Below are 17,765 nucleotides of genomic sequence, written 5' to 3' on the forward strand. Positions count from 1 at the left end.
TTCGAGTAGGTATGTATATATGTAAGTGTTTCAATTTTTACCCATCAATTATCCATCTTTTGGAATTTGAATATTGGAGTAATCATACTGAAAATTCATTAATGTTTCATAAATCAGAAGCACCCAGTGAATGAACTTCCGGTTCTATCGGTAGAACATAAGGGAAGCTATGCTAAAAGTTATATTTTCTATAACTGTGCTAGAATTCTCTTGATTTACTTAAGCTGCAGATGAATGTCAAGGGTACAGCTTTTTTTAGGTCAACGTCATCTGTGACGTTTTCTGGAGAAAATAAGGAGGGTAGAAATTGACAGGAAAAGTCTACATGAAAATATGTAACATTCGGTATTCTCAAGTTGAATTCTGAATAAATGCTGAAAACTGTTAATAGAAAATACGAATAAAAGAATGATTGACGTATTGGAAATTGGCATTGGTCAATAATCTGTTCCATTTACAGACAGATTGTCAAGAATTGTATATGGCGCGGGAACAATGAATTAAAAACCATTTCAAGAGTGATCGATAGTCTACACATCCGGTACCTGAATATATACTGGGTTATTCACCCAAAACCTACCACTCGAAGTAATGGCGCCCATCCCGCGAAGAAAACTTATCAGGGTTTTTTCCAAAGCCCAGATTAATATTCCCTAATTCTCTTAGGGGCCTCATGTGAACGCTTCATAGCCCTCATAGGGTTTCCTAAAGGACGGTCATGCTTTTTCCTTTAGAAGGCTAAATGTGGGGGTCTTTAAAGGCTGATTCATGAGGTCCTTTATCGGCTTCCTAATGATTACCTAGTTAAACAATTGGGCTCCATGGATATAATCGTCAATGCCATTTACATGAAGGAAGATATCATAGATCGCGATGAAAAAAATTACATGTACATATCTGTCTATGAGCACGTTAAAATTGATACGTTATTCGATGATAATTTTACCAAATCGATGTAAAACTGTTTCATTGAACCACCACTGGATTTCAGTATAGTTTCGAAGCATTCAGCCACGGACCGCATTATACTCTGTAGGCAGATAATACCATATAATTGATTGGATTTGTAAATTTTCGAAATAACTCAAGTCCATTGTACACCCGTTGGATCTCACGTGACTCTTGCAAATATTAGAGACATTTTCGAGACTCTTACTCGATTATACCCGGACATTGATTTATTGCTCAACCATATTTCATCGGTTGTCAGATAGGGAAAATTTCATCGCATCCCCTTTAACGACCGATCAAGTTTTTCAGGGTTGCAAAATTGGACTTTTAAAGACGCGGTAAAATCATCGATTTCTAATACCCATTTAAATCAATATATTACATCATTCGAGTTTAAAGTTGCATCCCGTAGATGTCCCAGAAATGACTTTTAATTGTGGTTCTACATAACCCGCTCAGCCTGGAGGGTCCGACCCTCCTGTAAGATTCGAGAGGTAGACCTGAAGTCTTGGCCAAGTATAGATAAAATCCTAGCAGAAGTATGATTCTAGTCTTCTTAAGGTACAGTTAAAATGACATAGTGTAATACGAGTAATAAAAATATTAAAATATCAGAGATATCACAGAACAGTCTCATATACATCTTTTTGGTCTGAATCAAGTACTTTTCATCTCAATAGAGTATCATTGAAATGCCCATACCGATTTTCATCTCACCGAAATCTCCTTATGGTCCTAATAAAATCGCTGTATTTTAAAAGCCTATTCCATTTAATCAGACTGTCCTATTTTAGAAGCCCATACATGTATATAGAAAACTCTCAAGTACTTTGTAAGAGAGTACTTCCGTCCAGATCTAGTGCAGGACTGGGATGAAAGTACATATTGCAATATAAATATAGTAGCCAGATTAGTTATGCAAGCTCCGCGGAATTAACGGCAAGAGTTGCTTATGGAGATTTAGCGAATAATGTACAGCTGCCTCCACGTAGAGGATGACTGTTCACCCCGTAAGATACGTTTTAGAAGGATTCTGTGTACGGGCGCTAATCACGTTTTCAGACAATATTTCCATCCCGGAGAATGCGAAGCATTAATTGGTAGGTGCTCGTCTGCCCGGTTGCCTGCACGCGCATAGTAATGACGGAGGAGATTCCTAAAGAAGGAATCATCCAGTTTTCGCTGTATATCTGCATAGGAGTATGTCTGTGTAGTCAACGAGTGTGACTATATAATACTATACTGTGTGCTATAGGATTTAATACTAGCTATATAGTAGTACGGTAGGGTTGTATGTACCATGCAGTCACGAATTTCCGTATGCACTTCGCGCGGTGTAAACTCTACCGAAGTCCCTTGTGCTTTCCACAGTGTGGGAGAAACGGCTTGGATGCCGAAGACGCATTAATATTAATGCGCAAGGATTTACCGCGACACGACTCGCCCGTGGCTCAGGGATGTACGTTTACAAATACAGTTCGCAACACTGCACCATACCGGAACCGGAAGCGGCAGAAACTTGGGCGCGTTTCGTCTTATGCAGTTCTCTGAGGATGGTACCCCGATATCAATGCAGTCATCCCGGACGTATCTGTAATTGCATAAGGGAGAAAGGAATTATTCGAAATTAAAATTTTGGCTAGTGTATTATTTTTTAAATTTATTTTAGAGGATTCATGATCGATTGGTGAAAAATAAAAAAGCCTAAAAGAAATATATTAAATGGTTACACCCATGGTAAAACCGGTTGACGCTCTTTCCGCTTTTGCAACTTGGAAAAGAAAGTTGGTATAAAAATGGAATGGAATGGGACGTGGCTCGACGGTCCCTTGAAAGGTAATTAAAAATTACGGGAAAGACCACAGGCGATTATGGCACTGTAGGGTCTGCTCTCTGGGAGGGCTGGTTGTAAGGTGGAAAATAAGATATAAAGGACCATACCGCCATGTTACTTATCTCTATTAATTAGTTTCCTCCTGAAATTACTGTAACATCACCAGGAGACTGTTAATACTATCTAGTTATGTCGTGCATAAGAATCTTGAAAATTCCCTAGAATTTAGTGATATTTTTAAAAATGTCAATTTTAGTTGGATACATTTTTCAGGGATGTTAAAAATTTTTAACGCACGTTTCATGGAGATATTGAAAGTTTGCTGGATGTGCATCGCGCAAGTGTCAATCGTGCGAAATGTCAAACTGAGTACATTATATTATCTTGTAAACTTGTTTTATGCTTTATGTTTCTAGTCTGAGATTTTCAGATTTTCAAGAGCTTACAATAATTTTTCTTTTAATATTTGACATTACCGCAGCGATCGTCAATTATTTCCGATGTCATAAAAGATATTTACTATTGGGATTTTCATGTCTCTCGAGATTTGTATCACCTATGTACATTAGTTTCTACATGATTTTGGTGTTTGTTTCGGGAAGAGAGAAAAAATATATTATGGAGACACTCCTGCCTCAGTTATATTTAATCTATTATTTGAAAATAGAGAAATGCAAATAAACTACATTTTTATTATTTAATTACATGCGCTAACATCCTTACGGGGCACGCTGGATATCTTTAACGACCTTTTGTTTAATTACTTGGCTTTAATTGAAATATAAAACGATCCAAGCACTTGAAGGAAGCGAAGGTTTCTGGGACATTATGGAATATTGCTAGACTATATGAAGAGTTTAGAATATTATTTACAGCCAATAGTTTCTTATTACGGTTTGGTTGTAAATCCTAGTTAATATCATAACCATTGATCTTCCCACTGTTCTATGTACATAATAACTCCTCAGGAACTCCTCATCACATAGTAAAGATCTTAATTGACCTGATTACTTAGATTAAGTAGCCCTATTTCCGTTAGTACGTAAAAGAGGACCTACGGCCAAATAGTAGAATAGCCTGGTAATGTAAGTTCAGTTAGGGTACCAAAAATACCTATTAAACAAATTATTCGACCCATTCTTTTTTCCTAAATGAAAACATTTCGCAGTGATTCCCGTCGGCCACAATTTCCTGTACGCAGTTTACGACATTTACATATGCAGGACTGTGACAATCAAATTAATTAATAGCAATCAGTGCACCCATATAATCCTACGTTTACGCTCCTGGAAATTCCAAATCCACTGGCTGTCTGTCATAAACCATAGGCAGATCCGCCCCATGGGATTACTTAAGTAAAACAATTAACAACCAATCTCTCTAATTAATCAAACTCTCGCAAAGTTCCAATTTATTCCAAAAACGTATCCCTAACTCCAAGTAAAAACTTAATCGAAGCTCTTTCACTACGTAACAGCATACGCCCATTCACGGTATAAATGAATTTCAATAGATATCGAAAAGATCCAAACAAAATTTACCTACGTATCAAAAACAAAGGTCTCACATGATGCCTGGAGCCGTGTTCACCACATGAGCTCCGTTTGAGAAATAAGCATCAGTGAGTTGTCGTAGGTATTCGTGAACGAGAAGCCGTGAGTGTGACGTCACCGAGCCCGTGAAGGCGTACCAACGTGGAAAGGGTAAGGTGCGTGACGTCATGTATTCTACCTCCGTGTTCGTGAGTGCGCAAGAAGAGCTTGGGGGCGCTGTTGAAGACTCGTTTTGGCCGCATGGTGGGGGCCTGGGGGTCCAGGCATGGAGGGGGCGCAGTCCCGCGCCATCCTCCGTGTCGCTAGCACGCTAAAGAAGTGCGACCGATCGTGCCAGCCAGATACTTCGTCGTGACAGTAGACGTTCATTGAACTTGGAATTTTTATTTCCACTTGATTTATACCAGATGAAAACGATCTTGTCATTGACTCTATCCGCGTAGTCATTTGAGTTTTCGCGAAGTGAGTGTTAAATTTTATTACTATTAGTGATCTTTTGGGTGTTTATTTGACTGTACATTCTCCGGAGTGTGGATGATCATGATGGTGTCGTTAGTACCGGCGGTTCTACTGGCCGCTCTGACGGTCCTTGCCATTAAAAATCAAATCGTTAGTGCTGGCGATAGCTACCATAGACCTACCGTTGATGCCAAGATCCGCGATGACATCGATTTATCTCAGGTAAATTCTTTTTGGAGATTTTATTGTACTTTTTGATTTTTGAATGACGTTTCTCAGATTCTTATTTAAATCGTACGTACGTAGTTCGCATTCTTGTCGATCGACGCCGTGGCGTTGCTGTGCTTATAGGTATATTCGAGAAATGTCGATATAGTTATATGGCGTTTGTGGCATTTCTTTAAAGTATTGAAGTGAGCGAGGAAAAACAAATACAAGTAACAAAAGTTGTAAAATTTTGTTAAGAAGAAAAAAAACAAGTTCTAAGATACTCTAAGTAGTATTTCAGTCTTTTTCTATGTATGTATACAAAATCCGTATTCTGTGAACATCGAGGGTTTTTAATAAAAACTTTCCGTTCAAGCATTTAACTTTGCATCGATGGCTGACGAGAATTTAGCGGTCAAACACAAAACCCCCATCGTATCATAAATTGGAATAAAATTTATTCTACATTTATACTGATTTAGGATCCCCTACAATGAACCTTTCTTAAGCCATGCTATTTACGAGCTCAAGACCTTTGTATGTCAGACGTCAAAACAGTTTCATAATTTACTCCCATTAGCATTATGAGTTTTTCTAATTTACATAATAAGTCCTAAGATTCGGCAGAGGTTACCGTTTTCTTATTTTCAAATCTCATGTTCGCATATGTTTTAATCTGTGATACGTACGTGCTTGTCGCGAATACGAAACTATGTGATAAGCGTTTAAGGCAATGAATATAATAGTACTGCCTTATAAATTCTTGTATGCCTTGCGGAATAATTTCGCTTTCCACCAATACTCAAAGACCCGAAGTCCCTAAAGTTATTTTCTAAAATTTTATACATTATTAATACGACGGCCAATAGATTCGTTTACGGTGACGTTTTTAAGCAGCATAATATAGTGCTCTGTCAATTTTCACGTTGTCCTTCTATAGCACTTGACAGTTGAATACCGTCGAAGCTTCCTGCAATGGCAACTTGTTGCCGTAACAAAAATCACCAAGTTTTGCGGTCTGCACGATTCGGTAGTTACCTACTTCGCAAAGTAGTGCATCTTTCATGGGATTCAGCTTCAGTCTCTTTTTTTATTTATTCCGACCGAGCCATTGGCTGAAGTAAAACTTAACTGTATAAAAAGTTCAGTAACCGAATTCCCACTGTCTCCCATCCTAGTTTTTCGCGTTGCCCGTCTGGAGTCTATCCTGCTATTGACTTTCCATGTGGAACGTGAGTCTATAGGTCTCGGCTAGACGTCGCGTTCACTCGGTCAGCAGCAAAAACCTAAAGGTGTATTCACGGCCCGTACCGGTGTGAACGACGACCTTGCCCATCCCATTTTCCCGCCACACACTCTCTCTCTCTCCTCCATTCATGATTCCCCTCTTCCGGTCACGAGCCCCTAAAGTCGACAGGGTGCGCGAGGACGGCAACAGAATTCCAGAAAAGTTGGAAAAAGTCGTAGAAAGCTGTCACCCCCTATAATCAAATAAAGACAATGCATACAGTCAGCTAAATACTGCACGGTTACAATATAAAGAGGAAATTCAGCTATGCATAACAGATTGATTCTACAATAATAATTAAATACTTTACACACCGCTGACTCATACATACCCTAAGGATGCGTCACAGGAAAACAATATGAAGCGTGCACGTCCCTCCTTCCGGTTACAGTACTAGGTACTTTTTTTTATTACGGAGAATTCATAGAGCCTACATACGCACTCGCTTGCAAGAGGGAGGGACTGAAGAAAAAAGAGTGAGAGAGAAAGGGACAGAAGGCTATACCCGGAGGCGGACCGTATGTCGCATGGTTTTTTTTTTGGTTTCACGACCGTAGCAGAACGCCGAGATTCCTCCGTTAAAAATTCGTTGTGAAAACTACCTTAAGCCACGGCAACTCTCCAGGCTCACATCTTCGGCTCGGCCGAACTCGTTGAGACGCGGGAGGTGAACGAACACACGAACCTTATCCCTTCTTCCTCGTTTGCCTCTCATCTCGTGCTTCTTGGGGCTCCCACCGGATATTTTTAACAAGCGCTCAAGTCCAGAAACAAAACAACCTGCATACTGTGTGTATCTATGTATCCTTGCGCGCAGACCGTCTCTACATGGCGAAGTATCATTCAGGGAAACAACGGCACCGCGGGTAGGCATTTTCGTTGCGGAAATATAAAATGTGAATAAATGGCGAGACAATGGCGGAGCGACGTTCCACGGGACGGATTGACGCCTCCTTTTTATACGCATCAACGTTTCGTTAATTCGACTCTTAGATGCTTGTAATGATAGCTGCGCGTGCATAGTACGTGTGTATACATATATATATATATGTACGTACCCTTATACTTGATTAACGAAATATCGTATTGATGCTTCTCAATGTTTTTCTGTCATGCGAGCTGTTATTTCAGTCGTATCGGTAATCCCGTTGCGAATTCAGGACTCTGATCGTAATCGGATCCAATATACCGCAGTTACGTGTACACTGTGTTCGGAGAATATAGTATCGGTAAAATTATATATACCAGCGATGGTTCCTTGGTACGGACGACCTTCGTCTCGCTTGTCTTTGCATTAGAGACTCGTTAGCAGTATATTCTGTGATTCTGTGCTTTTCCATCTAATGCTGAGAGCACGACCGCCATTATGGGACCGTGGTCAAGATATATTCGTGAGAACGAGTTTTCTATGGGTTTCAATGAAATTGAGATGAAAAGTATCAGCGATTGCGTAACGAGTGGCTGGTTATAGGTAACCTCGATATCGTATACGTGCTACTCTAATTCTTGGGACTGAGGAATCGAACGGTACTAGGATGATCCTGAAACGATTGGACCTACGTATCTTTTAAATCATTATTCGTCCACGTATATTTTGCCGTTGTTATGCGCACTATGGTTGGTTTAGTTTCTATGATCGTAGACTGTTTATATGTTTATCGTAAATTTGCTTTTAGACACATTTTTTATAATCTTTTTGTAATTTAAATCTAATCGAGATATTTTATTGGTTATCATTAAAGTTCATGGTGTTAATGCGTGTTTTCATTTTATTTTTGTACATTTTTATTATTTTCGAACGTTCGCTGAAATAAATTCCATTTTCATTTCTTGTACGTTTGTTGTTACGTAATATGCATACTCAGCCTTCGTGACGCATCCTGCCTACGATTTTATAGGTTTTCATATTTTACGAGTCGCTAGCTGCCCCCCGAGCGCTACTTCGTGTACCAGGCGCGCATAGGGTGACATATTGTTCCGGTTTTCGTGAAATAAACTGCTCTTCCGCTAGAACGACGCTTGGGCGGCACCTACAGTCGACGCGAGCGTCGTCGCTCTTATTGGATTGTTTCAAGTCACGTTCTCACTGCTAGCCAAATATCCTTCGGTTTTACGTTTAACGACCATTGTGAACCACTTTTATGCTTGCCACATTCTATAAGGATACCTAACGCTTTTTTCCTTATATGTCTTCTTTTTTTTTTAATGCCAATTTTTTCAACATCTCACTATACAGAATCGGAATTCGCACAGCCGAATAAAAATATAATACTCGGGATTTCGCGATAACAGCAAATTGTACGTATGCTGATCGGAGTGTTCTATCCTGCTAATGTACCCAGTGTTCCGATAGAACGGAATCCCCGTTGAAAATTGTATACCGGTGATGTTTCCATGTAGCGACAGAACCAAACGATCGGTAATTGCTGTCGATATTTGTACAGAGTGCAAACTACGGAGACTATGAACCGGTCATATGGGTATTATTGCAAGGCCACGAAGCGGAGTGACATTGGCCTCGAAGGCTGGGGAAATATATTGTGCTCCTGGCATTCCAGCCAACCCTCCGGGACGAAGTTGGCTATTCTATTCAAATGGTACTGCATTCATCTCGTATGCGCCGCCATGTACGATGACTGCTGGAAGCGAAACCAAAGCGGCGTTATAACGCGAGGACCGATGTAAATTATAACTATAGCTACGGAGAGGGACGCAAGGACACGGCTCAGAATCCACGTTACGGCTCTTAGCTTTGGCCCAGCCTCACAATGCGCCTACTCGACCTCACAACGTTGACAACAACTTTTGGGACAGGCTATACGCGCCGCGACGACCCATAGGGAGATATCGCGAATAACCCGGTGTACGCAGAATCCTGGAGAATTGCTCGGAAATTTCTCCCCCGGAGCAGTTCTCTCCCTTCGCATCGATATACCTATGCGTTTGCTAATAATCATCCCTTAAACCCCCACAGCACTCCCTGTATACGTTGATTAATGCCTAATTCATAGCAGTTGAGTCAATTGGATTTAGAGGCAGTGCCAGTAGACGTTTCCAAGGTACACGATATTCGGTAGATCGTCGCAAGGTATACCCGAGAAAAGTCCTCACTGTTATTTTCAACCTGGTAAACGTCGTCTGTACGTTTTTCTCTGATTGTCATAGTTGGCTAAACTGGTACCGGAACCGGCGATAGTTTAAGACAGTCACCGCCGGTAAAGTAGTGGCAGTTCCGGATAGTTAGTGGGCGCTTTGAATTTCCATAGACCTCCAGTGATAGTGGATACACTTTAGTGGTACGTGGATATACGCGGTATGTCTGTATGGAAGGTCTTCTCGGTAATACCAAGTTGGCCAATAGCAGAGACAGTCTGCGGTTTATTAGCAACCATCCGCAGTGCTCTCCCAAACTGTTCCAGCATTCTCTCTATTCTGGGACATGTCTTTCCGTGTGTTCTAACGCCTCCAAAATTTTCGTAGATATTGACATTCCCATGGAGTTGAATTCGCTGCTTAAAGATACTTGCGATTTAGTAAAATTCGTTTCAACGGAGTGACCTCTTCTCTCTCTCTCTCTCTCCGCATGTCATTCCGTGCATCGTTCGTTCTTAACTATGGCAATTAAGCAAGAAGTCAGGCGGCGCTCTCATTCGTCCCGAAGTGCCTGCCGTCGGTACAAGTTCAGTCAGAGAAGAAGTGGGTGACGATGAGAAATGCGGGAATGAGAAAGAGACGGACAGTGGAAGAGCCCGAGAGAAAGAAAGAGAAGTGAAAGCGTACAGAGAGCAGAATGTCGGGAATACCTAGTGGAAGATCAAATGACAATCAACCCGGACAATTAACTCCGTTCGTTACGTTATGCTGTTCATTCGTATCGCGAGTCCCACTTGAACCACATTGCTTTTCCTGTTATCTGGAAAGTGTTACGCGATCGATTGAAATTCCTGCGGTATCCACTGTACGATTTTCAAGAAACACTTGGGTTCCCGTTTTTTAACATCCTTTTTCTTTCTCGCCATTCGCACCCACTTTTGTCGCTCTTTCGCGCGCTCTCTCGCCTCCACTTGATTCCGTATTATCGTCAATCGCACCCGATTTCCCTGAGGATCTCGGGCGAACGAGCTAATCGGAGAACGAGTGAGTCAGGTGCAGAGTGAGTCGGCGCTGCGAACTGTGCCGAGGACCATCAGGCGCGGTGTCACCGTACTGCGAGGTGTGGATGAGGATGAGCTATGATTACCTCCTCAATTACCACTCAATGCCGCCCTCTCCGCATAATATACACGTATAACGTCACGTACACCGTGAACGAAACTCATTTGGACCTCTCTGTCTCTTTCTTTCTCCTTTCTCCTTTCTTTTTCTTCATTCTCCCGTCTTCTTTCTCCGTCCCTCTCCTTCTCTTTGCCATGCTACACAGTACACGGTACCGTTAAACTCTTTTAACTTGACCCATGTCAGTTTCATTATACCCGGGGGTCATACGAAGAAAGGAACACGATTGTACACGTGTCACCTGACGATAGCCGTAAGAATAAGGGGATCTATTAAGACAGTTCTAGCGACTTCCAGCATAGTGGACGTCTGGCTGAATGCGTGGATTTTTGTTACACCCGTTGGATCCTGTTCACACGTAAGGCGACAATACGCGTCGGTCGGGAATTGGATGTGCGTGCAATAGGGTAGGGAGCAATGATTCCTAAATTATTTAGTCTAGACTAAAGTGTGTCATGATATATATACGATATCATCGTACTAGGCATACCTACTCTTATAATATACCGGGTGTTCGCGCTGTACGTGTTGTCAATGGTGATATGCTTCTTTTCCTTAATCGTCGTTTGTCAATTAACGACTAGTCATTCGGCTTTGATAAGCTGAAAAAGAAGTGACGTTCATCTCGTTGGCCATGACTTTGGTATTATTTACGTGTTACGTGTGAAGGCCTTTACACACAAAATAACGTAACGACGTAAGACGTAAGCGTAACGAAGTCAACCAATCGGAATCTAGTACTCCCCCCTCCAAGTGGACAGTGAAGTGCTCAACAAGCGCGAAAGTTCATTTATTGCCTTAGTAAGTAAGATTGCAATTTATGAAGTTCGTATAAAATTGTCAATAAAATTTTCGATTAGGCTTCTTTTTCGACGTACCAATAAACTATACGCGCTTTCAGTACGCTATAGATATACGATGCTTATAATGTACATACAATATATTTAGCTAGACATACCGCGTGTGCTTTGCGCGCATCTCTCTGTTGTTTTACGTCTTATAGAGAAAAATACGATTTATATGCTAATTGGGAAGTCTGTTGACTGGCGTATTAGCATGAAAGCAATTTGTTGCAATCGATCCCGTACGAATTCTCGTCTCCATGCCCTATTGGCCCGTAAGATCATTTAATCGACTGGCTATGACCGAGGCTCTGATTGGACAAGTATCGTAGGATAATTGGTCCTTACGTGGCCGTAAATCGAGCGTGGAATTCAACGTTGTCGTCGCTCTGCCTCCGTACAATTTATTTATAATCGGAATTTCGGAAGTTGCGCAAATACGTTATACGCCGGTCCTATACAATATCAGGTTCACGATAGGCGGACACTCGTGCACGTTCGTTAGCGTCTGATCCTAGTCGGCGAGTTTGGCGATTAGTTGATTATTAAATAAAGCCCGATTAGTACGCACGGCGGCCTTCGCAGGCTTGGATACTAAGTCCGTAATCAAGGCTGGTTGTAATCCGCGGTTACATCGGGGGTGGCCACCCCCGTCCCCCCTCCTTTAACACCCTCCCCTATAGCCCATCCAGATACCCGTATATGTGCATGTAGACAGATAGCCAACATTCAGGGTGCGATGTAGACTCTAGCCCTGTTTCAGGACACGGCTTCCAACATTGATGCAATGCGGCCGCGTAATCCGGCCTGTGCGCCAACACACCTTCATACGTGAGCCTAGCGAGCGAACGTTCGCTCTCGTGGAAACTATCGCGCCGTACTCGCTACTATCGCTACTCGCTGTTTAATCCTATCAGACGGACTTGCCGTAGTTGAGATTATCTTTATGGGACTTTGGTGCTATTTTCTTTTTTTCTTTTTTTCTTTTTTTTTCCTTTACGCTGACAAACGTTTTTCTATTTTTTTTTTTTTTTTTTTTTTTCGATTCTTCTCGAACTTTCTTTGGAGTTTTGGATACTTTATTTTACTTTTTCTCTGTTGTTCCTTCGTTATACATATATAGGTATCACAATTTCATATCGATACCATAGACAGTATAATCGTATCAGTTAGATTTAGCACGTTAAAATTACACAGACGTATATATACATATATTTCAATTTACCATAGTGGGTAAGGATCTCGAGCTACGTACGACTAAGCACGCGTGCCAGGATTCGCTCGAAAATTTATGGCTTGCGAGATATCTCGTCTGCGAATCGTCAATATTTACGGATAAATTGGGTTTGTTTTTAATTAACCGTAACGAAGCTGCGACGCTTTTACCCGTACGTCCCTCATCGATATTCTACCTGGCTGATCTTGTTCGCAAGGACGCTTTGCTGCTGGCGTCATTCTTCGAAGCGGCAGGGAAAACGAGGCCGGCGACGTCTCCTTTCCCAGACAGTCGTTCGCCCTCGACGATCGGCCCGTTAAACCACAACGTGGACAATTGGAAACGGTAGTTAAATGCTAAATAGTTGACGTTTATATGGGTCCTTTGGTACTCTTTCTTCGTCGGGGCTTAGTACGGCTTAAGAGCCTGAATTTAACGATACGCCTTTTACTAGCTTAGCCCATGAAATCCAGTACTTACTATTATAGCGTTATACCATTCGTTGCTGTATGGCATCCATATAAAACGCTATATATCTCGGTTACACTCAATTAGTATATTTTCATTAGCGTCAATCACCTCTGTCGTCATTTCTAATAAAAGCGACGCGTCAGAAGCGCAGAAACAAAGCGACGTTAAAGCACTTGGCAAGTTGAGCCTAATAAACACATGCACCGTGGTAGATTTATACGCGTAGACCAAACGACACAGGATCATGGGGACCCAGGACAGTCACGACTCGAGCGTCCTTATGATCCGAGCACGTGATCGATACCCCACTGGTGACGAGAGTCCGATGAAAAATAGGGGTGGGATTGAAAACGAGGGATGGAAGGGAGGGTCGGAAAAAAAACGTCTGTCAGCGTCGTCATTGTTCGAGCGAAGTCTGACGATTCGTTATTTTTTTTTTTTTTTTTTTTTTTTTTTTTTTTTTTTTTTTTTTTTTTTTTTTTTTTTTTTTTTTTTTTTCGGACCCTCCCCTCGGCTCTTTTTGTTTAGGGGAACCCCGACGCCCGGCGTCGAAGTCAGGTAGTCGTAAGGAGGGAAAAATAGACTGTGCCCCATTGCGTCTGTGACGTTGGCGAGGTCGTGTCAGGTGTACGGCAGGTAGGTATCCTTATACATATATGTATATACGGGAACAGTATTGGCTCTAAGGGTGCAGAGTGAGATCGTACAGGGTGTACGTACCTCGTAAAGAGAATGGCTCTCTCTTCTTATTTTATCTTCATCGGAAATCATCTGCCTCAAAAGGCTCTGGGCCCCGACCGCACCACCCTGTAGACGTCTGCCAGCTGATTCTGGATAGAATAGAAATTGAATACTTGACGTTCGACGGAGGTGGGCCTAAGGGAGATGGGGCTATAGCAGTAGCAGCAGGTAACAATGGTAGTGGTGGCGGTAGTAGTACTTCGATACACACCGGTTCCTTTTTCTACGTGCTCAGGGAGGAGGAGGAGGGACAGGCTTTGGACGATGGGAGACGTCGATACTTTTATGATAAATAAACTGAAAGTCCCGAGTCCTGGTTTGCGCGTTGTGGAAAGCGATTTCTAGTCGTGTAAACTCGATGCCATAAGTTTTATGCTAGATTACTTCGGACTTCTTTCCCTTCGAAGTTCGCTCGCTCGAATTTATCATTTCTTTCCTGTACGCCTTTCATGTGAATATTTTATAATGCTCTGCTCGATACTAGTTCCTGTAGACAGAACGTTTTTTATGCCCGTTGTCAATTTTGATAATGGACAATTGGGAAATATTCGTGGACTATTTCGGTCTTGCGAAATGTATTATATAAGAGGTTCGATATTGCTTCGTCGTAGGCGCGTTATCGATTGGTCGATCTAGCTCGATATTTCTGTTCTGGCGGATATGGTAAATGTGAAAAATAATTTCACTGTGGTAAATATATGAGTTTGATGAAATATCGATATATTTGAATTTTACGATTTTTCTATATTATTATCAAAGTTTTATGTATTTTTATTACTGGACTCGTATGGTTATGGCGAAATGTGGATTTAAATTAATATTAATCTTTAGAAATATTCGAGCGATGAGCGTTTCGGTGGCCGCAGGTCGATAGGGTTAATACATTACTGTAGCGCAATACAGTACAGTGTCAGTGTATTTACGAAAATGCGTTGTGTATTAAATTTTAAATGCCGTAGACATCGGTATCGCAATATTATCGCATATGAAGTTGCGTGTGTTGATCAATTTTGTATTAGAGATTTTGACGGGAATCTGTATAACTCGAACGTTTCTATGCACTGTGCGGCTACGCAAGCATCGCGTATCGTCCCTTTGGACTCGGTTAAATAAACTACGATTTAAAATGCACCTACGCTAATATTTATCCTCGGCTACGTCAACGCACGTAACTAATCCAAACACCATAACGCCAACCCAGTTTCCAACTACGGGACACATGTCGACGAGCCAACTGTCAGTTTGTTAGCGACGCAAACAGTACTGCGGAGTCTTCTTGAAAGTACATTGGAGCGTAACGCTCATTCGCTCGCAGTTGTTATTTATATTCGAGTAATCTTGTAAATTAGTCCCAAACTTCTCTTAAAGCACGGTTCACGAGACAGTTCGATCAAATTACGTGTGTCCTAACCTATAACCGTGCGTCATCATAACGTTGAGTCCAAAGCTGGGCGAGTTGGATGTAGAAAAGTTTGATGAGTCCTTGCGAAAGGGAGTCGCGCGAAGCTTCTCTGCGATCTCCCTCTCTCTCTCTCTCTCTCTCTCCCCCTCTCTTTTTTTGTCTTTCAAGGGCTTCTCAGAGACCAGAGTATTTCATCCCCATACCTCACAACTAACCGTGACGTAATCTATCACCAAAGCTCGTTACCCGACGATTCTCCCGGGTGTACAGGATCCAGACTGTGCCGCGGGAGACCCACTGGTAGAGCTCAAGATTCTCTAAGAAGTTGCCCGGGTGTTACTTTAACTTGCAATCTCAGGATGGGAAAGCAGTAGCCACGTCCCGGGTGCTCCGTAAGCACGCGATAAGGATCAGCCTCGTATTAACGAGAAGATTGCACGTCAGTTTCGTCGCTTCGACGAAGAACTCGAAGCGAGGGATCGCGACGATGACGACCATAATGGTCAAGCGGGTGGTTCACGTGGCAAAGTTAACCTTAACAGTCGCGGAGAAACGTCGACGTCATCGTGAGTCATCCTGTTGTTCGAGACAACCGCGAAAAACGTCCCGTGAAAATTCGCCGGAAGCTTGATTGTCGAGCGGGCGCTATCCTTTTCTCGCGAAATGGAGCGTGCTTCCGGCTTCCCGTGGCGTTGCCATCCCGGGGCCCAGAGGGTCGGAGGGCGGAGGGGACGTCGCGAAAACGGCAGCTCGTCGAGGGAACCACTTCCGCTCTCGACGTTATGTCACTGTCCACCATTATATGGCTTTCCCCTTCTCGCCCTTCAGCTTTGACGTCGTTTTGATCCTGCAGCGATCCTTTTTTGTTTTGCCCTCTTTATCGGCATCCTCTTCAGCGATATGGAGATAAGGGAGATCCCGGATGGTTCTCCGGTGCTACCAAGTCTTCGGGATACTTGCTCAGGTAAACGGTTGTTGGACGGGACAAATATTTCAGTCGACGCGGCTCAAATATTTTTGCTCGTTCTTCCTACCGTAGCACGCACTTGAGATTGGAACAATGCTCTTTGTGTATACTTGCGGGCATAAGGAAATTTTGTTTCCATGTGTCGTATCAATTATTTAGTGGCACAAGACAATTTTCATAGTTGCAGTCAATTTCAGAATGTTCTTGCTCTCGGCGAACAGAGGATGGAATAAAGATTCGCTCCGACAGTAAATGAAATCGTCATCCACGTACAGTGACAGCTTGAGTTTGCTGTAGCGAAAAAATTTTTTTGCTGTCGTTGCAAATTATTATTATTATTTTTTTTTCATTTTTTAAGCGTCCCGACGCTCACCAAAACCTACGAAAGTGGACCGTTAACAGCGACGCTGATCCGAGAACAGCGAGATCACTGGATAGAAGGGGGAAAAAAAATAATGCTTGAAAGTTTGACGCGAGGCGGATAAATTCTCGAGGGATAAGGGTGGATCATCGTTATCGTGAGCATCGAACCAAAAACTCGGCAACGGGACCGGAAGAGAGTACTTCTCCTTCGTTTAATTCGAACGCCTATACACTCCTGCTTATCCTCCTAACGCACGTCCCAGGCACCGCTGTGGACTTTACGATCTCTTATAAAACAGACAAACGGTTACGCGGCTCACACTTTATATGGTCTACTTCGGATATTGACGCTTCCGTAATTGCCCTTCCTAACGTAAAGTTATCCTGAAAATTGTATATTCCAAACGAGCAGAGACTCCTGCATCGTTTTCACTTCTAACGTAACAAACTTTTCCTTCTGCCTTCAGGTAAGCCGAGGATCCTCGTACCAACCGCTTGCCTGTAAGCTCGCACGTATAAAGCCAGCACGTAAATATACATCACAGGGTACGGTGCTACTACTTGCTTTTAACGTGAAGTTCATCTCGTCCACTCGACCCGATCGTTCGCCGCTCTGTTATCTCCTAACACGTAATAGGACTTTCGCCTGTCTAAAGGCATTCAGTTTAGCATCGTTTTCTCACAGGGCCCTGTCCTTCACGCTCCTACGGAGTTCCCAAAGATAGTATGGACATCCTGTATACAGGATCGCTATGGAAACCATTCTATTAGTCGGCGAAACGATTCAGGCTCGGCTTCTCCAACCGTATTTACTGCCCCAGGGCCACATTCTCTTAGTGGCGTCGAGACGACTGGCGAGACGCCGCGGCGCGCCTTTCCGTCTCCTGCTCGTATGTTTTCATCCCCTTCGATTGTCGCGCTCTCTCGCACTCTCGCACGTCGCTAACCAAGCGTTACGTTCCTTTCGGCCTATCCTCTTGCTAATGTCTCCCTGTACGAGGAACCCCACGGATGCTCTTGTCGACGTCGACGACGTCAACGACGCCGACGACCTTGCTGCGCGGTAGTCTCGTGGCGCGCCTAATTAATCGTCGTCGCGCTTAACGATTTTCGTTCCCGGTGAAATATTAAAAATCCCTCGTATCCGGGGACTTTACGCTTGTAGATGCTCGGGCGACGCTCGGCGTCCCTCCCCC

General features: G+C 42.8%; 1 protein-coding gene across 10 annotated transcripts in view; it reads left to right on the forward strand.

The window, feature by feature from the left end:
• The first annotated feature begins 4,604 nt into the window (after positions 1–4,604).
• Positions 4,605–17,765, forward strand: part of LOC107272928 (fasciclin-1) — a 149,084-nt gene continuing 135,923 nt past the window's right edge. For all 10 annotated transcript variants that reach the window (XM_015750651.2, XM_025090311.1, XM_015750659.2 and 7 more), the window contains exon 1: positions 4,605–5,019. In XM_015750651.2, the coding sequence (XP_015606137.1) occupies positions 4,873–5,019 (147 nt within the window). In that variant the 5' untranslated portion in view covers positions 4,605–4,872. The remainder of the gene's footprint in view (positions 5,020–17,765) is intronic.

Source organism: Cephus cinctus, unplaced genomic scaffold (assembly GCF_000341935.2).
Source record: "Cephus cinctus unplaced genomic scaffold, Ccin1 Ccin1_scaffold0087, whole genome shotgun sequence".
NCBI classification, from domain to species: domain Eukaryota; kingdom Metazoa; phylum Arthropoda; class Insecta; order Hymenoptera; family Cephidae; genus Cephus; species Cephus cinctus.